At 42.2% G+C, this 26816-nt stretch overlaps 1 protein-coding gene across 14 annotated transcripts in view; it reads left to right on the plus strand.

Moving 5' to 3' along the window:
• SGMS1 (sphingomyelin synthase 1) overlaps positions 1-26816 on the plus strand; it is a 262876-nt gene that overhangs the window by 231859 nt on the left and 4201 nt on the right. For all 14 annotated transcript variants that reach the window (XM_036336722.1, XM_036336729.1, XM_036336724.1 and 11 more), the window contains 2 exons: positions 11482-11599; positions 25669-25822. In XM_036336722.1, coding sequence (XP_036192615.1) covers positions 11482-11599; positions 25669-25822 — 272 coding nt within the window. The remainder of the gene's footprint in view (positions 1-11481; positions 11600-25668; positions 25823-26816) is intronic.

Here is a 26816-nt window from a genome sequence, read left to right on the forward strand (position 1 = left end):
CTTTAGTTAAGTCATACCAGGCATGAGTCCAAAACTTTCACAAAACTGTGACTTTTAAATAATTTACTCTTGTTCTAAGGAAGTATCCTGACCATAGGGTTAATTTCTTTAAACTATACCACTGTTTATATTTCTCTCAGCAGGGACTTTCCCCTCATATCTGTTTTGCTTTAAGCTTTCTAATTTCTCGTTTTCCTAGTACTTATTGCCAATACTGTAGTCACTTGTATATTTGCATTGCTCAGTAGCAATAAATCAGTTGATTTGTAACTTGGACCAGATTAGCCCAATGCTGGCCGCAGCCTGGGTTCCAGACCAGCCCTGACATGCTGGGTGGTGTGGGTGACTCTCAACCTCAGGGGCCTGCTTCTTCTCACAGGAGCCTCTCAGGCCAGATGATTTCTGATGTCCTGTGCAACTGCGTTTTATTTTGTTCTAACGTGATTGAATGGGCCAGTTATGTTAGATTATTATTAGCTGCAGTGTTGTGTCCAGAAGACATGTAACTAAGGGTTCTTTAAAGTGCTCTCTCTAATTTCCATGTTGACAGGAAAAGGACATGGGAAATGGAAGCCGCCTGTTGTCAAGATAATCCTAAACAGCCCCACCCCCTGTCCTCCCACTGGGGCGTATCCCTGGGTTCCCATCGGCCTCCCTGAGATCTGTCTTCAGTGTATGTGGCTCACCAGACATGGAGGAGGTAGCGGGACAGATGCAGTGGGTATTGACATACCACCTTCCGCAGCTCTCATGCTTGGTGATATCAGAGACCCCTTGTTTCTGGTTATTTGCTGGTGCTATGTAGCAGTTTTGTTTATCCAGAAAGGCAGGGAAATGGAGACTTCTGAGTACGGAGCATTGTGTTAAACAGGGAGTTCAGCTCTCCCTCTTTTTCTGCTCGACTGTTCTGGCTCTCGACCCTTTTCCCCAACCCCAACCAGGAGGTTTGCCATGACTCCTCGAAGGTGAGCCTGTTTGGCTAGTAATCGCACAGGGGAATTTTACTTTGATTTTAAGAGTCTTGGAGCCCCTTAAAAACAATCAGCCTAGCCCTGGCCGGTGCTCTCAGTATTTAGAACGTTGGCATGTGCACCGAAGGGTCGCAGGTTGATTCCTGGTCAAGGGCACATACCTGGGTTGCAGAGTGTGAGCAGGAGGCAACCAGTCGATGTGTCAGACTTCACCCAAATCGGGACTCCCTGGTTTTAAGAAAGCATGAAAAAGACTGTTAACCTTACAGACTCAGTAAGGACTTTCCATGCATGGCTAAATCACGGCTACCACATGGTGACAGGGGTGGCTAGTGGGATGGTGAGAACGCCTGGTGAAGAAGGCCGAGGATCAGGATTGTAGAACTTCTAAGTCAAGGGTTCTGTAGCCACCATAGAGATAACTGTGACTTAGTATGATGGTCTTAGACCAGGGGTGGGCAAACTTTTTGACTCGAGGGCCACAATGGGTTCTTAAACTGGACTGGAGGGCCGGAACAAAAGCATGGATGGAGTGTTTGTGTGAACTAATATAAATTCAAAGTAAACATCATTACATAAAAGAGTACGGTCTTTTTTTTTTTCCAATAGTTTTATTCATTTCAAACGGGCTGGATCCGGCCTGCGGGCCGTAGTTTGCCCACGGCTGTCTTAGACCCTCAAACTCAACTAGTCTAACACTAGGTTTATCTTTTTTTTCCCCAACTTATTCTTCCTCCTATGTGGGCAGAGGCATTTCCTAAAAACCTAGAACTTCTCAGTTCCTTTTATACAAATGCTGAGTTCTATCGATTCTAATTTCAGATTTATTACTGTTATTGGTGGAAGTGGAGTTCTTGGGGCTCTGCAAGGAAGAGAATTTCCTGAAGCTCCCACGGGAGGATGGGGTTTTGTGAAAAGTTTTATTGATGTAAAATTAAGGAGTTTCCCCTTCCAGGTCCCATCTCTGCCCATCCCGCCATGGGAGATGTTCAGTCTTGTCTTCAGCAGGGCCAGGAGTAAGGCCCTGCCCATAGTTTCTACTCCACATTAAAGTCCAGTCCAGCATCCTGCATGTGAAGTCTGCATGGCCAGGCCATCTGGTTTCCAAGGCCACCTGGCCGTGAAGAGAACACGGAACGCACTGGGGAGTGCGGGTTACAGAGCAAGAGAGAGAACAAGAGAAAGGGAACTTTATGTCGGGGGCGGGGGCGGAGTTCTCACCTAACCAGGAGCTTCTTCAAACTAAACAATTAGCTTTCCAAGATTTCGTGAGCTTCTGATGGGGTCCATCCCCTAGCCAATCCAATGTTCCCAGGTAGACTGGTAGGCAAACACCGCCCTTGTGCCACCGGACTTTACTGCGCATATGCCTATCTCCCCCGGCTCCCAGCAACCATCCAGTGCGAGATGGGGAAGCGGGGGGCGGAGGGTTAGTCCCGTGGAGGAACAATGCTGTGTGAAGCTGAAGCTTCCCAGGTGACCATGCTTACAATGTCTGAGTCCCTTTGCTTTCTTTGCTTTGTTAATATTAACTAGCTACTTGCGACCATAACACTACTTCTTTTCATTCCTACCTATTGATGTATAGTGGGTGCTCAGATGGAGGCCCGCTCTTTAGCATGAAGCTCCGGGTTCTTCGTAATCTGTCCCTGGTCTGACCTGCGTCATCTCTGGCTACTTCACTCCCGTTTCCCTCAAACACTTGAAGCTCATATCATTACATTCTATTCCTTGTGTATTTTTTTCACTGCTCAATTTTAAGTTCCTCTGGGGAAAAGTCTGGATCCTATTTGTTACTCATCTTTTATTCCACTTTCTGTGACACAGAGAAAGTGCTCATTTAACATTCATTTATTCATTCAACTTGTATGTACTGAGCGACCTTCTATGTGCTGGGCACTGATGTAACCCAGAGGTTGCTGCAGTGAGCAGAGGTCCCTGGGGTGCTTGTGGAACTATATTCTGGCTAGGCTACGGCAGCAGTAAGCAGATGAGTAACATAGGACCAGGTAGTATTAAGGGAAATGAAGAAAAATAAGGCACACAATAAGTTAGAAGGTACTGGGGATCCTGGAGAGAGGGTTTCGATAAGGTGATTGGAAGAGGCCTCTAACGAGGTGACACCGGAATCAAATGAGGGTGAATACCATATAGGTGTTTGGGGTCAGGTCAGTCCAGACAGAAAATAGGACAAGTGCAGAGTCCCCTAGACTTACTTCACCTGAGAACAGCTGTGGGAAGGTGGTGACACAGATCACAAGGTGTGGATGGTGGGTGGGGTAAGCATTGTCAGCCAGGGTTTAAAGAGTTTGGATTTTGTTTCAAGTGTGATAAGTCATCAGAGAAGAATGCTATGAACAGATGTGTATTTTAAAAGAGTCACTCTGGCTGCAGTGTAGAGAGTAGGGAAGTGTGAGTAGAGGCGGGGTGGGGGGGGGAGGAAGGCAGGGGGGCTAGTTAATTTGCCCATGCTGTCATCCAGGTGGGAAATGATTGCAACCTAGACTCAGTTAACGTGGCCAGTGAGTAAATTTTGTGCTGAGGTGGTGGGAAGGGGTGAACTCTGGAGAAAACATGGTTCCTTTTACATGTAGAGCTGCTCATCTTTTATAGCTACAGTGCTGCCTTCTGTTGTATCTTTCTTGTGCAAGGTTTTGAGGTCTCTGTGAATCCCTGGATTTTATATGGAATTTAATGGGGAGATAGAATTCACTAACTGGGGAGGTCTCACAACCTTGCTTGAATATATTTTATTGAGAGCAAAGCCATGTTGTGTGCATTTCCTGGTGTATGCTTCTACCTGACATCTCGTGGATCAGATATTTGCCCAAAAGAAGTAGTACAGGTCAGTTGAAGGGATATATTGTCCTCTTGGTGGTGAAATGATGGGAAGAAAAAAGTAAAGGAGCCATTGGATAGCTAGGGTGTGGGACGGAGTGGAAAGAGCTTAGTGATTCAGGCATTGGTCATGGGTAGAACATTCGGGCAGGAACAGTCCCGTAGTTATGGAGAGGCCTGTGGAACAGTCCCTGAGTAGGTTCTTTGCAAATTGATCCCATGTGGAAAGGGAAGGAACCGAGAAGGGAAACGGTGGTGTCAGATCCTACGTAAGACCTGTCATGGCATCTGTATTCAGAACTGTTATAGGGGCTTTGCTGCCCCACAGAGGAACAGGTGCAGATTTCCAGTGTGGCTTTTCTGGGCCTGCACTCAGAGTACTGGCATGGGTGTTCAGATGTTTGGCAGCAGTATGTATCGTATCTTTAAAGACCACTTAGGAAAAGCTTCGTTTTGTATTTTAACCTTTGATAAAAGCCCTGGCTTTGGGGGCCTTATTTGTTAGGTGGCTCTCTGCCAACATAAGAAAGTTTATCTACACCATTTAACTCTCTTCTGTGAATGCAATCTAATTTCCAAGGACATAATCCTGTGCTGCCTGGGACTGCTGCTCTAGATGGTGATTTGATTATTTTTGGTTTTTGTCTTGGACTCTCCACTGACATTTATCTTGCATTTTATCCCATTGTAATCCTATCAGTGCTTCTTTTCACATTAAGTTGATTGGATCAACATACTTATCTCTTCCTCTTCTAATCCCCAAGGTAGTTAATAACCACAGTTATTGTCAACATTTTCCCCATTGTTTTTAAGTCTTTGATCGTTGTGATTTAGTAGAGTTCTTAAAAGCCCTTGGTAATAGAGCATTTGATATGAAGCAGGTCTCTCCAGGTTCCTATTCAATAGAATTTATTTTCCAAGTTCCAGAAGAACCTTTCCTTAAAGCTGCATCATTTTATTACAAATTTCCCTGATACTGTGGACCACAAGGCTAGTCTCTAATAGAGCTTCGGGGCATCTTCATACTGAGTTACTTATCAAGAATTATTGACGACTGCATGCTAAGGATGCAGAAACAAGCAAAAACAAATAAACAAAACCAAAAACACCCACAGCTTCGGGAGAGGTTATCTTCTCAGGAATTTGTTTTCATTTTAACATCTCAGTTTTTGAAAGTGGGTGTTCAAACTCTATCCAAGTATAAAACTCCCTCGGGTTATGGAAGACTCGGGGGCATCTGTCCCTTTATTTAATTGGCTGATAAGCGTTCCTCCTCCTCTCCAGCAGTAAAAACAAGAGCTCAGGATGCATCTCTTGCCCTCTTGCTTCTCCCTCTACCGGTAGCTTTGTCTGTTAGGTGCTTACTCAAAGTCTGTTTTGTTTCCTTCTGCTGTTTTTCACCCATGTTATCAGCAATCATTGTCATCCTACTGGAATGGCAGATTCCAAACCAGCTGATAATTTTTTTTACATGCATCGTGGCATTTGATCCAATCACCCCTCAAAATAAGTAGTGTGATTCTCTCTAAGTAAAGGTAAGTGAGACTCAGAGAAGTTGTTGACTTGCCCCAGGTACATTTCGGGGATCGAAGGCACTTTGGTATAAATCCAGTCTAGATCCTGGTGTAACAATCTTTGAAAACGTGTTATCTTAGTAGATAGAGTGGCACAGGCACCGTGCGCGTGGCACAGATAGAATGAAGACAGAGCAGCTCAATGTTTGATAATAGGTTCAGGTGTCATACCATCTGGGGCATATGCTCATTTGCCCGAGAAGGGACCTGCCAACCCTGAGAGCTATCACATCTTGCGTCCCACCATAGTGTGTAGAAAACATACTTTGTTTTTTCCTGAGTGCTGAAACCTCCTATAACTTCTCCATGTGACACGGGTTCTCCTCCCTGCCAGTCTGGGAAACCTCCTTTGCCACCAACTTCAGTCATGGTTTTTTTCTGAAGATCACTGACCAGGAATGCCCGCCTTATTCTTGTCCTCTCTGTCTCTAGTAAGTTCTCTCTTCTCCCATTAATTGTGACCCATCCTCCATCTGAGGTGTGGAGCCTGGGCTGAGGTCCAGCTTTCTGTCCTTTCCTGGGGACCTTCCCTGTCCCATTGCCATACAGCCTGGATGTGCGAGTCTTTTGCGGGCCTGTCTTTCACCTTCTTCACCAGGGTCAGTATTTGGAGTGGGGAAGGACAGTCACTCTAGGGCAGCGGTTCTCAACCTTCCTAATGCCGCGACCCTTTTATACAGTTCCGCATGGTGTGGTGACCCCCAATTTCATTGTTACAAATTGGACATAATTAAAGCATAGTGATTAATCACAAAAACAATATGTAATTATATATGTGTTTTCCGATGGTCTTAGGTGACCCTTGTGAAAGGGTCGTTCGACCCCCAAAGGGGTCGCGACCCACAAGTTAAGTACCGCTGCTCTAGGGGCTAGTGACAGATTCAGTCCCAGGCTCTATCCCCTTCTTACTCTTAGCGAATTGGTGATCTTATCTGCTTTCACCTTCTCTAATTTTTACCAATAAGGTCTCAAGACCTAAATACTAGTACTAGCATAGTCCTAGGAATTGTAGGGGAAATAGATTCACCCTAAATTCAGTAATTAAAGCAATTTGGCATTTAAATTATTATAAATATTATAAGGGGAAAGCAAAAAAAAAAAAACACAAAAAAAACCAAAAATCATAGGTAGTTTTCCTGAGTTAATTTTTATTTACAACATCAAAAAGAGCTAAGTAATTCTTCTTGCTTTTAGGCAGATTAGAAGACAAAGTGAACAAAGAGAAAAAAGTTACTTATCATGTTGCCAGAGATAAATGGTAATGACAATATCCCTTTTGATATTTTCTGTGTGTGTGCCTGTATTAATAATCTATATATGTGTATAATTTTAAATGGTATCATATATGCCTTCTTTTTTTATTGCGTGCCCAGGGATTATCTTCCTTCTCTTAAAAAACCATCATGGATGTCTGATTACTGGAGACCTGACTTAGACATCACCACATCTGTCCCCCACCAGCCAGTCAGCCATTAAGCATTCAGTCATACTGCAAATCTCACTAGTTTAAGATCATTCTGTCCCTAGCCACCTACTGGGAGAATTGGGTCAAGTGTCTTAATTTCTGCAGTAGCACTGTTTCCTCACCTACAAAATGGGATGATAAAACAGTGTCTCTCTCAACTTTGTTGTGTGTATTGAGTGAGTTAATGTGTACAAAGCACTTGACGGAGTCCTTGACATCCCCCTGGTGCCCAAACCTGTGCCACTCCCATCCCATCTTAGTAGATGGCTTCTCTGTTCCCCCTGGCTCTCAGGCCAGACATCCTGATTTGTTCTTGATATTTGCTTCCACCCCACAACTGGTCTGTCTGTTATTCTACTACTTCTCACCACCTCTGTTGCTGCCCTTGGTCTAACCAGAACCCCGTCATCTCTTATCTGGGCTGTTGCAGGAACCTCCTGCTGGTTGCTCTGTCTCCATCTTGCTTCCTTTAAGTCACTTGTCACCCTGGCAGACAGAGTGTGTCACTGTAAGAGTAAGTTGGTGTATGTCACTCCTCTCCCACCTCTTAGAGCTTTAAGGCTCAAGTTCAGATGTTGATCAATGAGGCCCTGTCAGACCCGGCCCTATTTCCTCTCAGACCTCATGCCCTCCACTGGATTGTACCAAATGCGAAACACAGTGTAGTGCTACTATTCTAAGTCTAATTTTGATAGCATTTAATCCGGTTCTAAGTACTTTTTTATAGTATTTAATCAGGTTCTGAGTACTTTTTCCTATTTAAAAAATAAAAATAATATATAAAAATAAAGTCACCTATACTGGACATAACATACTATGCTAGCAAGTCTTAATAATTCTATATAATAAAAGCATAATAGGCAAGTTGACTGAGTGGCAGAAGACCAGTTGGTGGGAAGCGGGGCTGGCAAGCAGGTGGCGCCATGCCAGCCAAGACACGTGCCAGTGGGCAGAGGGAGGGGAGGGCGATGGGGTGGGGCGGTTAGAGGCAACCAGTGGCTGTGGAGGGTCAATGGGGGGTGGGGCCGGCCAGCCGCTCGCCACTGGCGCCTCCCCTGATCAGCCCGCCTAGTCGCCTCCCATAAAAGAAGGCCAGACTGCAGCTTAGCCATCAGTCGGACATCCCCTGAGGGCTCTCGGACTACAAAAGAACACAGGCCAGGCTGAGGGACACCCCCCCGCCCCAAGTGTATGAATTTTCATGCACCAGGCCTCTAGTTATCTATAAAACACTGATACTTTGATCCATACTTCTTTTTTAATGACATTTAATAAGTATGTTTTTCTTTTCTCTCAGAAACAATAGTAATGAGCCTATTACTCAAATACTTAGGAGAATAGGTGAGGGGAACCAAATACAAGTGACTGTGAGGTGACCGTCATTGCCAAGTGTGAGCAAATGAGCAACAGGCTTCTTTCTTTTCTTCTTTTTTTTAGGCTTCTTTCTAACATAAAGAGGGAGAGATGTATCCCATAGAGAAGAACAGCATTATGCTTTTGAGAATTATAACCTGCATCTTGTTCTTGGCATTTGTTTACTCTCCAGTCATATCTCATTAACATTTCTCCTATGACTTTTTTTGAGGCATTGTTGCCTTTTTTTTTTTTTTAAAAAAAGGGTCTCTATTTGTAAAAAGTCAAAGGGGCCACTGGGGCGACAGGATAGGCAGGCCGGCTTCTCCTGTTGGGGGGATTCGGAAGGGGAAACCTCCCTGTCACCCTGGGCTGCCTTGGGAACAGGTAGGTGGCACTGGCTCAAGGACAGGATAAGCTTCAGGCCTCAGCCTCCAGCAGCTATGAAACAGGCTCCCCCTCAGTCGTTGGGTGTCATGGTGTCGCCTGCAGTTATGCTCAGACATCTCTCATTTTAACCACTTTAAAAAAAATTTTAACACATTTTGAACTTTTTAAACCCGTAAGAAATCTACTGTGGAAAATTCTTTGGTTAATGAAATAAATACCTTTATTGCATCCAATTCTTTGAAACACTAGTATATCCTGCTTTTAAAGTTTACACTAGTTCAGCATTATACATTGGAGATATTCTAAGCTTAATTTTAAAAAGATTAAGTAAATGCCAAAGATTCTCATAAACAACCAGCTCCAGCTTACCAACGTGTTTGTTGTTAGCATTGATTAATTCACAGGGACAAAGTCATTTGGCTTTTCACTTCAAGTCAAATAGCAAATGTGACTGAATCGTCAATGTTTACTTTCCAATTTTATTTTTTGTAAAAAGGTTTATTGTTTTTTATCCTTTCTCATTTTTATACACCTTATTCATAGATATCTGAATCCTTTCACCACTATTCCCCGTGATTTAAGTTTAAGATGTGGAAATAGCTATTGGGGTGTGTGTGTGTGTGTGTGTCTTTTGTGTATTATGAAACAGGCGAAGTATTTAAGACCGCATTCTTGACCAAAATTGTGTGATAGCAATCATTTCCTTGTGTTTCCTCCCCTAAAGCAGTGGTTCTCAACCTTCTGGCCCTTTAAATACAGTTCCTCATGTTGTGACCCAACCATAAAATTATTTTCATTGCTACTTCATAACTGTAATGTTGCTACTATTATGAATCATAATGTAAATATTTAATATGCAGGATTGTCTTAGGCGACCCCTGTGAAAGGGTCGTTCGACCGCCAAAGGGGTCGTGACCCACAGGTTGAGAACCACTGCTCTAAAGAGATGAACCGATATAGATTTAGCAAGTTTCTTAGATGTTTCCTATATAGTTCAGTGAAGTTGCAGGTGATTTCTACTTGTTTGAGCAGGATGGCTAAAGAGGGCATTTTCTTTTGAAGAAAGATGAACATTATGTCTTACAATAGAGAATTAACTTTTGTATTTCAAGTGTTCTTGTTAAGACATTTATGGTCTAGTATTATTCTCTAGTATCACCCTCTTTACATTGTTTAATTATGTCGTGCTTTCATCATACTTCAAGTTAGAGACACATACCTTTACAAGACAGCTTTATGCTGAATAATTTCTCATTCTTGGAGGTGGCATATAGAGCTTTACTAAAAAAATAAGATGGCTTCTACGGTAAGCAGTTCTGACCCAGTTTTTGAAATCTGGGCAAAGAGACAAAAGCAGCCAGACTCTATTCATACAACCCAAGTGACTTAACTCACATGAACTGTGCAGTGAAGGATGAATGCTAATATAGTTGCATGGTTATTTTTAAAAAAATATTTTTATTGATTTTAGAGAGGAAAGGAGAAGGAGAGAGAGATAGAAACATCAATGAGGAGAGAGAATCGTTCATTGGTTGCCTCCTCCTCACCCTACACTGGGGATCAAGCCCGCAAACCAGGAATGCGCCCTAACCAGAAATCAAACTGTGACCTCTTGGTTCATAGATTGACGCTCAACCAGTAAGCCACACTAGCCAGGCAGCATGGGTTATTTTTAATTAATTTTTAATCACACAAGTGACAGCATTTTATTCCTCTTATTAAAATAAAAAATACAAATGATGCAAATTCTCCTCCAATTAGCACTCTTCAGTAGGAATATCTATTCAGCATAAAAATAGAACTATACTATACATTTGTAGAGTAATCAACGTCCCATATTCTCAGAGGAAAGCCTGTCCATTGTTTCTTTTTCTTTGTATATTTAACGCAAGTTGCCAATGCTAAGTTAAAATTTGACTCCCCGCCCCCCCCCCCCCCCCAAGTTGAGGAAGAGGAGACCCACAGGACTGAGATAGAGGGAAGGGTCATTCTTATCCAAGCATACACCGAAGTTTGTACAGTGAAATATAATTAAAGTAAACCTCATTATGTGGAATTCGTTATTTGGAGGAATTGGCAGGCTCAACATACATGTTCACATGTATGTAAAAAATAATTTCATTAGAAACACTAATCAACTTAAAATGGAAAAGAGATCTATTTCTAATTCTTACTTATTTTGTTTCTCACCATATAAACTGTACATTTGTTGGCTACCATTGTGTGTGTATGGCAGGGAGTTTTCATACGTTTCTCCTAATGTTGTCATATCCAGTTTACAATTTAGGAAACTGAGACTCAGAAATTCCATAGCGTATCCCAAGGCCACATAGTAGACAGAGAGGGAGACGGGGTAGGATGATGTTATTTAGGGTCTTTTCTTGGCATCCTGCTTTCTCAGATCAGTTAAGAGAATCAGTTTCTGAGATGTTCAAATAAAATTGTTTAACATTGTTGGCTCATTAAATGTCAGAAAAGTTTTGAATTCTCATTTTAATGTCATTCTGCTTTTGTAAATAATCCTCCCTTTTATGCCAGAAAAGGCACCCTGAACATTTAACTACAGGTACCAAGTGGGCTCTGACCAATCAGCATGGGCACCACTTATACATCAGTTGAATGTCAACTCAGGTTTAAGGCCTCATGAAGCCTAATGAATAGCAATGTAGAGTGTTTTAAACTCTTTTGGCAAGGTAATATTTTTTTAAAAACCACCACGTCAACCTCAAAATTCTCCACCTAACCTGCTAGTCTGTAGTTGTAGCATTCTGATTTCAAGCACTCAAGTAGTTTTTTGGGGTTTGCTTTATTGGGTCACTGAAAACTTTAAAGTAAATGAACCTGCGGAATTTCATGACTGAGTGTCTGCCCTGTTTTTCCCTTTTTCCAGGTCTATTATTAGCAGAAGATTTTTCTGCATAGTTGGCACGCTGTACCTGTATCGGTGTATTACAATGTATGTAACTACACTCCCAGTACCTGGTATGCATTTCAACTGCTCTCCGAAGGTAAACCACTCCTCACTGTAATTTCCCTTTTTGTTTGTTTCTCGTCTTGCCCAGGGGTCCTTTGATTAAGGCCAAAGGTGAAAATTTCTTTAGAACACAGGCCAGTCCCCCCACCCTCATCTGGGAATGCTACTAAGCCCTATGGCCAGGCAGCCTCACCCTTCTCAGGGTTTCCCAATCCTGCCAGTGCTTCCCAGCTGGGGAAATATGTGGTCTAGTTAGTGTGCTGGAAGCAGTTAAGCTTTGTATGTGGGTGTAGCTCTTTGGTTTCCTGCCAGATTTTTAAAATATCATTCTCTCCCTTGACACAGATCCAAGAGCTTTTAGATGGCTTTTCCCTCTCTTAGATGGAAAGTTCAGTTTGAAATGATATTTTTTCCTTCTTTCTATGAATTCCTTTGGTGGTAATCTGTAACAGCAGAGCCATTTCCTGTCTCCTTGCATTCTCCTCTCTCAGACAATGGAGATTTTGCCGAATGTATTGATCTTCTCTAGTAGCATGGAAGCCCTTCTTTAACATGAACTTTATTCCTCATTGTCTCTACCTTTCCATTAGGGTCACATAACATTCCTTACTCCTCACCTTTACCTTGGAGTAATTTCAACTTGGGAGATCATTGGAGCTTCATGAAATAATTAGCAGAAGATTTAGTTTTTAAAATGTTTACCTACATCAAAGCTCTTTGATACAATAAGAAATAGAAGACACTGGTTTCCTGGATTTGATTGGGGGGACCATATGGGCTACTACCTTAGTGTGTTTGACATAATTTCTTTGCATTGCACTTTCAGTTCCATCCCTTTGTAACTTTTCCTTTCAGAAGGGAGATTTTCCCTCTGCTTGAACCTGGAAGAGGGCTGAAAATAGACTTTGGATTTTTACAGTAAAGTGGTGTCTTCATCGCTTGAAATTTCGGATTTCTTTAAGTTGTTTGCTTACTGTGTTTCCTCTTTTTCTTAGTCTTATATTGTACTCTGAGAGGTAGCTAGTTTCTTTCTTTGCTTTTTCTGTTTTGCTATAAACTCTTTCCTTAACTCTTTCTTCTGCCCGACCAAGAAGCCAGCCTCACATCTTCCTTATTCTCTGTAGACTCTCAGGCACTGGCCTTGCAGCTCCTGGGTTGTAGGAAGGATCCAGTGTAGACCCTTGCTGGGAGCCTGGCTTGTTAAGCAGTATGTTCTCAGTGGTAGGCGGATTGCTTAGGATATTCGCCTAAGTTTAGTTCAACTCCTTAAAAAAGCCTGCTGTGCATTGGGAAGTTTATCCACCAAGGAACACGTCATGCCAGTTTAGTTAGAAGTGCGATCTGGCCAAGCACAGGTTGGAGATGGATCCATCATTCTGGGTAGCCTTTCTCCGGACTTTGGTTCTGGCTTGGTTTCTTCTCAGGAGCTCCGCCCAGCTGCTGGCTAGCGCAGGCTGTTAGCATAGGCACTTACAGAGTCAGCTTTAGTCATCAGCTTATCTATCCAAGACCTGGGACCAAAAATAGCTTGTGGGTTTTCTTGGTAAAGGCAGAGGTAATAACAGGAACTTTATGCAGAAACCAAACCCAAATGTGTCACTCCTTTGTTGTGTCTCTGGACATCCTTCTGTGACTGTCTTCTGGAAATGGAAAATTTTCAAATCAAGTATGTAGGAGAGGGTGGAATATTAGCAAACCTTAGAAAACATTATCAGTTAAAACTCATTAAATCTAATTACTTGTTTTGCAGAACAGGACTCTTGGGAGAAGAATTCAGAAAACAGTTTTTTATTCTGAAAATTTTCAAATGTATGCTAAAGTAAAGAATCTAGTGTGCGGTGTAAGGTACTGTTGTATACCCAGCACCCAGATTCAGTAATTGCTAAGATTTGCTTCGTCTATTTTTTCCTTTCAAAATACTTTTTAAATCCAAGACAGTGTCATTTTATTGCTACATACGTTTGTATGCATCTAAAAATTTTGGACATTTTATTGCATAATTTTAATGCTGTTGCTATATCAATATGATTAACAGTAATTATTTGGTATAACAAATACCATTTCATGGAGTACTTTGATTGTCTTAAAATGCCCCCTTTTTTTTAACGCTTGGTTTGTATAAGTTAGGATGTCTTTACAGTACATATACTAGTAGTTTTTCTATCTCTTAAGTATCTAATTCTGGACCAGTCTCTCTCTCTCTCTCTCTGTCTTTGTCTCTCTTTCTTCTTCTTCTCCTCCCCCCCCCCCCCAAAAAAAAAAAAGTAACTTGTAGAGATCAGATCAGTTGTCCTGTAGAATATCCCACATTCTGGATGTCTGTTTATTTGCTTTCAGTGTCAATTAACTTCTTCCTCTTTCCTGCATATTTCATCTATATAGAACGTGGCTCTGGAAACTTGTTTTGATTTCATTTTAACTTGTTTGGCAAGAGCATTTCACGGTGAAACAGTGACTTCTGAAGCTAGACAGAAGAGTTAGCAGAGCCCTCACTGGCTTGGTGCTGCCCTCGGAATGGCAGATCAAGCTTACGAAATTCAGGGGTGGGCCGAGGGCTAGGGGGCTGCACTGCACAATGTCAGAAGGGAGAGAGGGTAGCACTTTGTCAGAGAGAGATCCAGACGCCTGCTTTGTCTACTGGAGAGGCATACCCAGAGCTAAGTTTCAAAATTGAAAGGAACCTTACAAAATGTCACCCAGTCCCCTGTTCTATTTGATGTCTGTCAATATCCTCACCGTGAAATTTTGACCAACCTCTCTCTGAACCATTGCCTAGAGAGGGACCTTACTACCCAGTGGTTAGGATGATCTTGCACAGTCACTTACTAGCTGTGTGGCAGTTGCATTGAACTTCTCAGAACCCCAAAAGGATTATTGGCAAAACAAGGCTAATGACACTTTTTTAACTGTCTGAAGGAGTTGTGAGAGTGAAAGAAGGCAATACCTAGGGTTTCTATTGATGTGAAATGCTGTACAGAAATAAGAGAGCTCAGTGTCATCAATCTTCAACCCCCTAGACTTATTCGTCAGCATTTGTAAAATCCTGTGATAAGGGCCTGGAGCTAAGCCACTGGCCGTACGGATGGAAAGGAGGAGACAGATTTGAGTCATGTTCAAGTGGCTGAATCAGTACAACTTGGTAATAAATATGAGGTAGGGAATGAGGATAGAAAGGAAGGCTTTTACCACTGTGATACTTACAAGGGAAGGAGGAAAAGGGAGTTAATGACTTCAGGTTAAACAAACAGAGGTTGAGGTGCTTGTTTATTCAGGACAGTTAGCAATATAGGTCTGAAGTTGAGGGAAAAATCAGAGCTAGAAATTAAATATTTGTGATTCGTCATAATCTAGGTGGTATTAAAGCTGAGCAAATGGATGAAAAGACCAGAGACAGGACACAATAAAACAGTGTTTCTAGAATTGGATATTCCTCCTTGATTAGAGATACCATAAGGCCTGTTGGTTCTCAGTAGTCATTAAAGAGAATGGAGCTTTAGAATACAGGATTTTCTGTTTAATATAATCATGTGAACTTAAACTTGGTTCTGCCATCATATTAAACCCCGTAGTTAGTATGCTTAATTCTTCCCTTAATGCCAATACTTAAAATGCATGGCTTCTAAGAAAAATGTTCCAACAAGTATACAGTAGTAATTATGAAAATTGTCCCTATTGTTCATGCATTTGATGGTGGTATACTCGTCACTTCACAGAATGTAATAATTTGGAGAAATAATCATGTGAGAAGGGCGGGCCTCCCATCAAAGATAACCACTGGGAAAGGGAAGTAGGTGTATTCAGTTGCTAGATTAGAAGCGTATGGGTGTTCCAGGCTTACACTGGAGGCTGCCCAGTTTTGGGTACCTTGATTAGCCCACACTAATCTCATCCCAGCTTCTCTCCAAGGAACATGTGTACAAACCCCGAAACAACCTCTTGTCATCTTCCAATTGTTTAGGATTCCATTAAAAAACTAAAAGAACAAGGCAAAAACATTTGATAATTCTTTGGTGTTCTAAGCTTTCTATAAGAAGTGTTTTTCCTAACTGTTTTGGCAAACTCCAAAAGAGAGAAAAACAAACAAACAAACCTACCCTAGACACCAGCTAGACTGACAGCCTAATGCTAATGGAAGAGAAGAAATAAATTATGCAGTTTTCCACTCCCATTGTAACAATCGTCTAGTGACTAAGCTTTAAAGTGAGATGCATGTTGGGTTCTGTTTTTTGGTCTCCATGGTGAGCTTAGATTTGAAAACCGTCGAAAGGAGTTATGTTACAGCTAAGGTACTTAGCTGGCAAATGCATTAATCTGACATGGTATTTTCAGTGAAATGACTCTCTTGAACTTGAAAGACATGGTTAAAAAAAAAAATCCCCCCAACACACTTTAGCATAACCCACTGTTGGACAAGTGTTATGTTGGAGTGGCATTGGAGATTAATTTAATTGTTCAGTGGAACAATAAAATACAAAAGCCGTGAAAGGCCTGTGTACTCTCTTCTGTCACCGTCCGTTTTCCTGCATTGCACAAATTGGAATGATCAGAACACGTCCTTTAATTCACTGCTGAGCCATGATGGGGGACAGTCGTCAGCCTGCAAGGCCTCTTTTTCTGGCATGAGCTGTCCTACAAGGCAAGACTCATTGCTCTTGAGGATTTTAGGACCTTTTTCAGTTCTTCCTTATGTTCTCAGGTTCGGTGTTCCTAGCTGCCCTCCATGCTGACAAATTTGGGTATTCTGATTGGCTCCTGCTAACCTTAGTAATATTTCAGAATATGGTTTATATTCTGTCACCAAAATAGCTTCATGTCATCCTGTTGAATTGTGTGGAATTCAAATTGTCAATGCTTGATTTTACCTAATTTTCTGCTTTGCCAGTTTCTTAATGTCAGTATAGTTTTCGTTTTTGTTCAACTTTCTTCTTCACTTTCCCACTTCTTTCTCCATCGTACTCTTCCTTTTACAGGGATGAAAAAAAGAAATGTGCAAATTCTTTCTCTTAAAATTTTTTTTTCTATTTTAAAGAAATTCCACATTCATTATAGATTCATTGAAAATATACAAAAAGAGGAAAATTTTTATAACCACTTATGGCCCTATCTACTGTTAATGTTTTAGTAGATTTATTAGTCCCTTATGTGTATTTTTCTTTCATACTTCTGGTTATGATTTCTGCATAATTATTCCTGCTTGTGTATAGTTAACATTTGATATATGCATTTGACATGATTTTATAAACCCCAAACTTTCTAAATGCTTTTCTTCTTTATGGAAAATCACCAAGAAGAGTCACACTTGCAGATTGTGGGGCAGAGAGTTTGCAGATGTGACATTTTTCATAAACAAGCAAGTGCTTATTTCCTGAACAAACATTTCTAGAGAACCCATCCTGTGCGGGGTGCACTTTGAGGACACACAAATGTGTAAGACAGGCGCCCCTCCCCTGGTAAATGGGCCCCCAGAAGCCATGACAGACATGTGACGCGCAGGCTATTCTGACTTGTTCAGCCCTTCCTGTAATAGGCGTGTGCAGCTCGGCTGCCATGGAAGCAAAGAAGAAGGTGGCACACTCCCCTGGGAGTGTTGGCTGCACTGAGGAGGGAGCTGTCTGAGCCAAGTCTCAAAAGCATGAGTAGGAGTTTGCCATGTGGAATTGGAGAGAGCAAGAGCTTATAGGTGGAGAAAACAGAAAGGGTGAGAGGAAGAGTCTGGGGAGCAGGTAAAGTCAGATGTGCCTGGGCATGTGATCCTGTGGGTTTGTGGCCAGAGGTAAAGCCAGAGTGGCAAGTTGTGGGCAGATTTTAAGGGGACTTGTTACCCTGCTTAGGAGTGTGGGCTTGATCTAAGGAGTCTGGCCATAGCAAGCCAGGAAAGGTTTTAGCAGGGGGTTTATGTGGTCACATCTGTCTCTTAGACCTCTCTCCAGTGATACAGAAAGTAAGCTGTTGGGAGGGAGGGAGGGAAGGAAGAAAGGAGGTAGGCTTCAGAGTGGTGCCAAATTATATGGCCCTATTTTGTGCCAGGTCTGACCCTAAATGTGCCATTTTCATTTAATCCTCACAGCAGTTGTCTCACAGGCCCTAATGGCACAGAGTGGCAGAGGCAAGAAGTGTGGCCACATCTTGGTTCTTGGTACACTTCACATGCAGAATACAGTTGAGGTCACTTTTGCATGGTTGTCTGAATTAGAGGTGAGGAAGGACTAGACCGGGGCAGAGAGGGCTGTGTTTGGGAGACTCTGGGAAGGTGACAGATTTTCTACGTGGCGACAGCTATCTAGTATGAAGGGGTCACCAGAGTCAGAAAGCACTCACTGAGCTTCGTGAGTTTTATGAATGTCTAGCCACTATGCGTACACCTGAAACTAATATACTATTGAATATCAGCTATAATTGAAAAAAAATAATTAAAAATGTAAAAAGGAAAGCATTCACTGGGGAAATGCAGAGAGCCGTGAGAGTGCAGTGTGTGGCTCTGCATGAAGCATCATCCACGTGGCAGAGAACAGAGACCTCCTGAAGGAAGGTTCCCGAGCTGCCCCGACACTAAGGTCAGTGGGTTCCATTCGAAAACCAGGTTGTCCTGCGTGAGAGGCTCCCACTGGCCAACTGTGAGACAATTGGAGCATTACAATGAAGTGACAGTAATTAACTAAAATACATTAATTGAAAACATTTTTAAAATTAGTATTGGGAGAGGAAAACATAAAGTAATAGATATAAAAGAAACATTAGAAATAGTAGAAACATCACCATTTTGCGATTACTGTAGTAATGATTCAAGTAAGAATTGTCAGTGCATGCTAAAGGATTAGGTGAAAGGTTGGGGGCCATAATGTTTCCATAATTTCAAAATCACAAATTGTTTATTCATTATAAAGTATCAAAGGTGTGCATTCAATAGAGGAATCTGGCAGACAGTCCCATAGCCAAGGGACCAAGGGATCAAACCAGTACTAGGACCAGTGATAGCAAATGCATTTCGATGTGATGCACAGAAAATGACACGTCACTTCTGTAATGTTCCCACCAAGAACATTTAACCTGAATGTAAACATAAGGAAACAATCCAATAAAGCCAAATTGAGGAACATTCTATAAAAACAAACAAACAGACCGGACTCTTCAAAAATGTCTCTCATTAATAAAGAAAACAAGACTAAGAAAAGTGAAGGGCCTGACAAGTATCCTCCATCTGTATTCTCTGATTGGATTCCAGATCAGGGGGAGAAAACTCTGAAGGACATTGCTGAGCCCATCGGGAAGTCTGAATGAAGATGTCTACTGACTGATAGAATTGTGTCACGTGTGGATTATAGAGGGAAATACCTGCTGTTTGCATTTAGCAGCAATGTGCCCTAGTGTATTCAGCTTACTCTCAAGTGGTCCAGGAATGAGAGAGAGAGAGAGAGAGAGAGAGAGAGAGAGAGAGAGAGAGAGAGAGAGAGAGAGAAGAAGAAGAAGAAGAAGAAGAAGAAGAAGAAGAAGAAGAAGAAGAAGAAGAAGAAGAAGAAGAAGAAGAAGAAGAAGAAGAAGAAGGGGGGAGGGGGAGGGGGAAGAGGAAGAGGAAAAGAAAATGGAGGGGAGGGGAGCAGAGGGGAGGGGAGAGGAGAAGAGAGAGGAAAGGAGAGGAGAGGAGAGGCAGCAACGTAGGATCGTGTTGGTAATCGATGAATATAAGTGAAGGGTCTAGTGGTATTCATTGTGCTCTTCTTTAGATTTAGAAATGTTCAACACAAAACTCTGAGGGAAATTGTTTCTTCAGTTTTCACTTCATGACCAAGTAGGCGAAACGATCTCTCAACACCTTAAGCAAATATAATTTTGTTAAAGGCAGGTCCTGCCCGACTGAAAAACAGGCTTTCTTTAATGTGACAAATAAGAACATGGGTGAATGGAAATCCATGGCCGACCTTTATTTAAGATTTTAGAAGCTTTGATACATCTCCTTACTAGAGGCCATGAAAAAAATTTAAAGTTTTTACTGGGAAAGGGAGGCTGGTTGGGATGAGTGTCTTATTGCTGATAATTACTTAGAGATGATGACTCCTACACACACACACACACACACACACAATGCCTGCCTAGCCCAGGAATTATAGGAATTAATGGATGTGTTTGGTAATGGAGAGGTACAGAGAGCCAAATTCTTCAGAGCTGAGTGGTGTCTTTTTAAAAAGACTCATATATGTGAGTTCTAAGAGGATGTGCATACCGAAATCTTTCTGCTTCAGATCACTTGAGGTGGACATAATATTTGTGGGTGAAACGAAATCTCTCCAGGAGTGAATCTGGAGGAAGCGTTCAGAAAAGTCTCCCGTGATCACAGATGAGCACACACAAGGGCTGTGTGTTGGAGAGAACCGTCTGAATTTCACTTGTCTGCTAGGCCTTGAGTTCTCACTTAAGAACTTCTCCCCCGCCCCAACACACACACACACCCAAAATACTGATGTAACCTGGCAGTTGTCATGCTGTCTTAGATTTGTATAGCGCTCTACAATTTTAGCAATCACTTTTACAAACATTATCTCGCTTTGATTTGTGAGGGTTGAGGATGAGGAAGTATTGTTCTTGCCTGTTACAGATGAGAGAAATGAAGCCAGAGCTGGTAAAATTGTTCAGAATCACCCAAAACGGGGGTTTGGGATCGTGTTTATGCTCTAGTTATTCCTATGAAAGTAAACTTGGTAACCTGTGGAATATCAGTCCAACAGAGCACAGTATAAAGCAAAGTGAGTTAAAGTCAAACTGAAAACACCTTGTATAAGGAGGCAGAAAATGGTTTATGAAAGATGAAAATAACTTTTATAGAGATGGGGGACTTTCATTTAAATGGAGAAAACACTTATGAAAAATAGGTCCTCAGAGAATAATGAATAAATTATTTTAAATTATTTTAGCTACTCAACTACATTTAAATGGCATATAAAATGGGTTAAACTTCATTAGAACAACAAAAAGTGAACCTGAAGACATTGTTCAGCCTTTGTTGCTGGGGAGGTATTTGCAGCAATAGCAGGCTCTTTCCCGGACCCAAGGCAAGATTGTGTAGGTTAGAGGCAGGACATTCGGATTGATCCCAACTGAGTCGCCGTGAAACAGAAATAGCCTCTCTGTTAATTTGATCATCTAAATGGACATCATATCATCTGCACTAAGCACATGGCAGGCATGTGGGGATACGAGGAATTGATAAGAAAGCTCTGTTAAAAAGTTGGAATTTCTATAAAAACAAAGGGCAGTGTTTTATTATGTAGAACCACTCTCCCTCCCTCGTGTTTACTGCCTGTTCCAGTAACACTAAGAAAGCATGAGAAATGATAAGGGGCAGTTTTGGGCCTCTCACTGCTGTTGGGAAATCTAAAACTTATAAACACACTGCCTGGCCAGTGGGGGCTTCAAGGACATGCTATAGGATGTAGTTTTGTTGTTTCGGGCCTTTGTCATTTGGGGAGTTCAGGCTGAGGGGAAAACGCAGTGTGTAGCGTGTTTCTCAGTTGAAGGCTGTGGGGGTGGGACTGACAGGATTCCATCAGTTCTCCGGTTCTCCTGCTTCCTGACGCTTGATTCCCACAGCAGATGTGATCCATGGTCTAAGTGTAAGAGCAGCTGGCCATCTTGGTTTGTCATGGATGAGAGTGAATTTCTTGTTTTGGAGGAAAATTTTCTTCGGGAATAAAAAAAAAATGATTTGCCCTAGTGGTAGTATTCAGTGGATTCATTGAATGAATGAATGAATGAATGAATGAATGAATGAATGAACGAACGAACGAACGAACGAATGAACGAACGAATTAATGCTTTGAGCAACAGCTGGCTGTTCGTGGTTGTTGGAATGGGAAGTGATAGCATGACATTAAATCTCTGTAAAGTTCCCAGACGCTCAAAGAAAAGTTCCTCTAGATTAGTGGTTCTCAACCTGTGGGTCGAGACCCCTTTGGGGGTCAAACGACCCTTTCACAGGGGTCGCCTAAGACCATCGGAAAACACATATATAATTACATACTGTTTTTGTGATTAATCACTATGCTTTAATTATGTTCAATTTGTGACAGTGAAGTTGGGGGTCACCACAACATGAGGAACTGTATTAAAGGGTCGTGGCATTAGGAAGGTTGAGAACCACTGCTCTAGATGTACCCAATTCCTGGTTCACCCAGGCTTGCGAGGGACTGGCACTGCACAGGTAGTATGTAGTTTTGCAGGCAGTACCTACATGGAGCCAGAGGACTTGGGTCACATTGCCACACTGAACAGCCGGGGCACTTTCACTGGGAAAACAAGTCACAGAGGTGGTACACTAAGTTTGGGAATAGCAGCACCCTTGTGAGTGTCCCCTCGAAAAGTGAAGGAGAAAGAACTGCTATTCTTACCAAAGGGGTGAACAGGAGATAGCAGAACTTACTGGCAAAGAACACAGTGCTGAGGTACACTGTGTCACTTGTGCAGGTCCCCCACACCATTCTTGCTCCATACCTGTGGTGCCCTGGCTGGTGTTGCTCAGTGGCTAGTGCATTGGCTTACACACACCAAAGGGTCAAGACTTTGATTCCCAGCCCAGGAAGCCTTGCTGATTCTTCAGGGCTGCTGTAAGAGAAAGCATTAGTAAGGTACAAGGATGATATTAAATAGCATTTCTACTCCTCACTACTCACTTTCAGCCCCTCGTCAGAGTGCACCAAAGCCATTGATGTACGCAGCATTGTTTGATGAGCATTGCTCCCAGGTTCTCCCTCCCCTGCCAGTGTGCTGAAGCACAGTGAATGCCCCTGCTCCTCAAAGCAGCTAAGAGTAAAGACTGGGCACCGGGCTGTCTGCATACTGAATGATGGCGAACAGACGACCCTCAGAGCCGGGTGTGATTTAGCACTGAAAGAATGCTTTGAGAAACCTGTTTCGTAATAACCAAAGGCCCACTGGCTCCAACTGTACTGGAGTGGCCTCATTCAGAAGGCATTCCCACCTTCTGCTCTGTTTCTTACTGTGCATGGTTATTGCTTAAGTGACTTGGCCAGTTTACTTAATTTCTTAGCCAGTCATTAGAAGTTGAAAAGAATTGGTGTATTTTCACTGAGAACTGTGACCCTAGGAGACCATAATTCACATCCTAATGTAGCTATGAGACCTAAATTTTCACAACTTTGTAGTGTCTGTCCACTGAGAAAGTGTTGATGTGAATGTCCCCAAAATGCCTCTTCTTTCAAAAATGAACATTTAGGCCCTTGCTGGTTTGGCTCGGTAGATAGTCTGCAGACTGAAGGATCTCGGGTTCCATTCCAGGCAAGGACACATGCCTGGGTTGCAGGCTCCATCCCCAGTAGTGGGAGTGCAGGAGTCAGCCTATCAATGATTCTCTCGCATCGTTGATATTTCTGTCTCTCTCCCTTTCCCCTCCTCTCTGAAATCAATAAAAATATACTTTAAGAAAACAAACATCCAGAAGCCTACGGATGGGGAGGTCACACTTACAGTAACAGTGGAGTAAGCACACTCCATCCTGCCTCCAAGGAATGCAACGAGGTAACCCTGGGCGGAATATGTGGAGCGATCTCTCAGAACACTTCTTGTTCTGTCTTCCCAGTGTAATTTTCCCTCCAGGGCCACACTGCTACTTGGTAGAAGAGCCATGATTTGGGGGACCAAATTAAAACGAGGAACTGAGTAGGATGTACCTTCAATCATCTGAAATTACATGGATTCTCCTTGATTTAACTCAATATTCAGTGTTTACAGTATTACAGTTTTGTAAATGTTATTCCCAATCAAGTCATGTAGTTTCCTATAATTTTCCCTTTCTGCACAATATTTTGTTTCCTGTATAATTAATTACCATGCTTTTTACTTTATTCATTTTCTATATACTTATTCACTCCCTCATTGTGACTTTCCCGGCCATATAGTCAGAGACATTGGGTGTTCTATCAATATCATCTTCTTCAAGACAGCTCTCCAGAGCTTTGACTTGCCCATTTGGGAGGCTCACTTTCTAGGCTGACTGCAGTTTTCAGCCCTCCTTTTATTGCCATTCTAGCGAATCCTCTTCCTTTTTCTGTGTTTAGTTCTTCTTTTGTGGAGCATATCCTTTGTAATTTCCCAAAAAAGAGTACACAGGTGGTAAGTATTAGAAATCTTTTATATATGAAAATGACTTTAGTTTATCCTTAGTTGGTGCTTAGTTAATAATGTGGCTGGGTATAGAATTCTAAGTTGGAAATTATTTTCCCTCAGAATTTGGAGGCATTTTTCTAAAGCCTTCTGTTTTCTAGTGTTGCTTTTAAAATTATCTGATTTCTGATCTTTCATGTGAAGCTTGTTTCTGATTTCTGGAAGCTTCAGGGTTTCTTCTTTGCCCTCATGTGTCTAAAATTCCATGATGCTGAGTCTTGCTGTGTAGATCTGTTTTCTTCTATTGAGCTGATTCAGTGATCCCATTGAATCTGGAAATTCATATCCTCTCCGTGGTGTCTTCAACCTGCCTGCCTTAACTAGAAACCTTCATAAAAACTTTAAAGGGAAATTATAATGAATTTATATTTATATGAACATGTTTTCCAAAGCTGTAATATTATCAGGTAAAAGCTGCGACATGATCATGGTGATTAACTTGGCCAACCAGAATTTAAAAAGAGTCTAACAATCATAAAATAGAGACAGTCACACATCTCATTTGACAGAGCAATTGAAAAATGCAGTGAGTGAATTGTTCAAGCTATTTATTACTCTAAGGAACCAGCCTAGACTTGTATGAGAGACAGGTAAATTTATTCTTAAACTTTTTTCACTTTTGTTGAAAGAAAAAACATGCAATTTAATCCATATAATTTCAGAAGATTGAAGGTACATCCTACTCAGTTCCTTGTTTTACTTTGGTCCCCAGAAATCACATACCAACTATTTGTATATTTGACTGCTCAATCTTCAGCTGCTTTAGCAATACAACAGTTGTCCTCCAGGCCATGCATGCAAAAATATACCTCTAAGTTTTCCCTGGGGGTTTAACCCCCCCCCCCCCCACACACACACACACCCAACAGTAATAAGACCAAACCAGTCAGTCTTTATCAGAGTAACAAAAAAAATGGGTAAGCATCTGTCGAAATATAAAAAATACTAATAGCTCAGGAAAGTTCTGAAGCTACTCAATACTCTTTCCAAGAGTTGCCCAAGGAACATAAACATTGAGTGGCCAGTCTTCAAGGTGGGGGGGTGTCATGTCTTAATATAAGTTTTTAAAGGAAAGACTCTCCTGTGTGTCTCCTCTACTCTCAATAACCACCCTGAACACACCTGTGACCAGGTGTGTGTTGGGGGGGGAGGCGGGGGGCGGGGGGCGGGGGCGCTGTTTCCCTGATACCAAGCAATTCTCCAACTCTCTCTAACTCAATTCTGATATTATCTACCCGGAGAGTGTGTCAGATCCCACAGGTAAAGGTCTCAGACACTGACTACTCTCCCACTTCAGATGCCAATCACAAGTTAATCACAATTAACTTGCTGGAGTGGCTCACAGAATTCAGGAGTCCAATTTACTTACTAGATTAGAAGTTTATTATAAAAGGGTATAACTGAGGAGCAGCCAGATGGAAAAGATGCATAGGGCAACATATGTGGCAAGAGGCATGCTCTCTCCAGGGTGCACCCTCTCCTGATAGCTCCACGTGTTCACCAGTCTGGAAGCACTCCAGACCCTCTCCCATGGGATTTTTGTGGAGGCTTTGTTCCGGAGGCATGATTGATTAAGTCATTGGCCATTGGTGATTAAGCCAGAGGCGGGGGGGAAGTGGACTCAAAGCTCCAACCCTCACACCACCTGGTTGATTCTGGCAAACGTCCTTAGGGGCTTTTCAACTCAGGTGAACTCAGGTGTGGTTGAAAATGGCTTGTTATGAACAACAAATACACCTTTATCTTTCTTATCGCTTAGGAAATTCCAAAGGGTTTAGACTTTAGAAGCTCTGTGCCAGGAACAGGGACAAAGACCAGATATATATTTCTTATTATAAATCTCAATATCCCAAAGCCTAGTTCTGAATATAAGTAGTAATTCTAGCACACCTTCCTGTGGGCTAATAAATCTTGTTTTCTCTTTCCCACCAGCTTTTTGGAGACTGGGAAGCCCAACTGCGGAGAATAATGAAGCTCATTGCTGGCGGTGGCCTGTCCATCACTGGCTCTCACAACATGTGTGGGGACTATCTATACAGCGGCCACACGGTCATGCTCACCCTCACCTACTTATTTATCAAAGAGTGTAAGTCTGCAACAGGCTTCCATTAGAATTGTCTTGCCTGCCATGTCCTAGGGTCTGGGACAAGTCTGCTGAAGCCAGACTGGAGGCCTAGAAGGGCAGTGCCTCATCTCACCACCTTGCCTGCATACAGACAGCAGGCACCGGGGCATATGTGTGGGAGGGAGTAACTGCTCTTCTTGGCTGGAGTGTCTTGTTTCCTTCTGTGTCATCTGCAGTGTTGTGGGGTGTGACAACCGCTGGAAGAAAGGAGAAGGAAATCTCCAGGACACAGAAATCTAGTATTGGGCCTGGCTAACTGGATGATGGAAGATCATGTGTTCCCTCAGTAGCCATTTTTCTAAGCACCTGGCACTATGCTCTAAGCTGAGGGTGCAGTGATGGGTCAGTGATGTCTTTGGACCATGGTCGTAGAGGCCATGGGCTCAGGAACACTAAAGGAGGCAGACACTAAATGGGAAAGTTCCTACAAAAAATGCACTTAAAATATTTTATTATGAAACACAAAAGCAAATAAAGTGTTTACATATGATTAGTACATTTTATCCCTTCCCCCCTCCCACTTTCCTATATCATTTCCATGCATGTTTTTGTACTTGTGTATTACATTATTCTCTGGTTTTTAAGATTTACATAAATGTATCATGCCACTTTTCTCTCAGTGGTGTTTTTGAGATGAGACTCCAGTTCATTTTAATTGCTGTTCATATTTCAGTACTACACATGAACCACTGATTACATTTTTTCATTTATCTACCTGTAGAAAATTCAGTTGTGTTCAATATTTTACTGTTAGGAACAGTCCCAGGTGCCTTCTACAGGCAGTTGCATGATAGAGTGACAAGTTAACCAGGTTGCTGATACCACAGAGGAGGGACACACATTACAGGAGGGATGTCTTGGGATGGTGTGGCCCCTTGGAAGCTTAACGTGGTTGGAATTTAGAGTGGGGGTACTGATGAGGAGTGAGAATGAACTGGTAAGTAGGAACCAGGTC

The sequence above is a fragment of the Myotis myotis genome, unplaced genomic scaffold, assembly GCF_014108235.1.
Source record: "Myotis myotis isolate mMyoMyo1 unplaced genomic scaffold, mMyoMyo1.p scaffold_m19_p_15, whole genome shotgun sequence".
NCBI lineage: Eukaryota > Metazoa > Chordata > Mammalia > Chiroptera > Vespertilionidae > Myotis > Myotis myotis.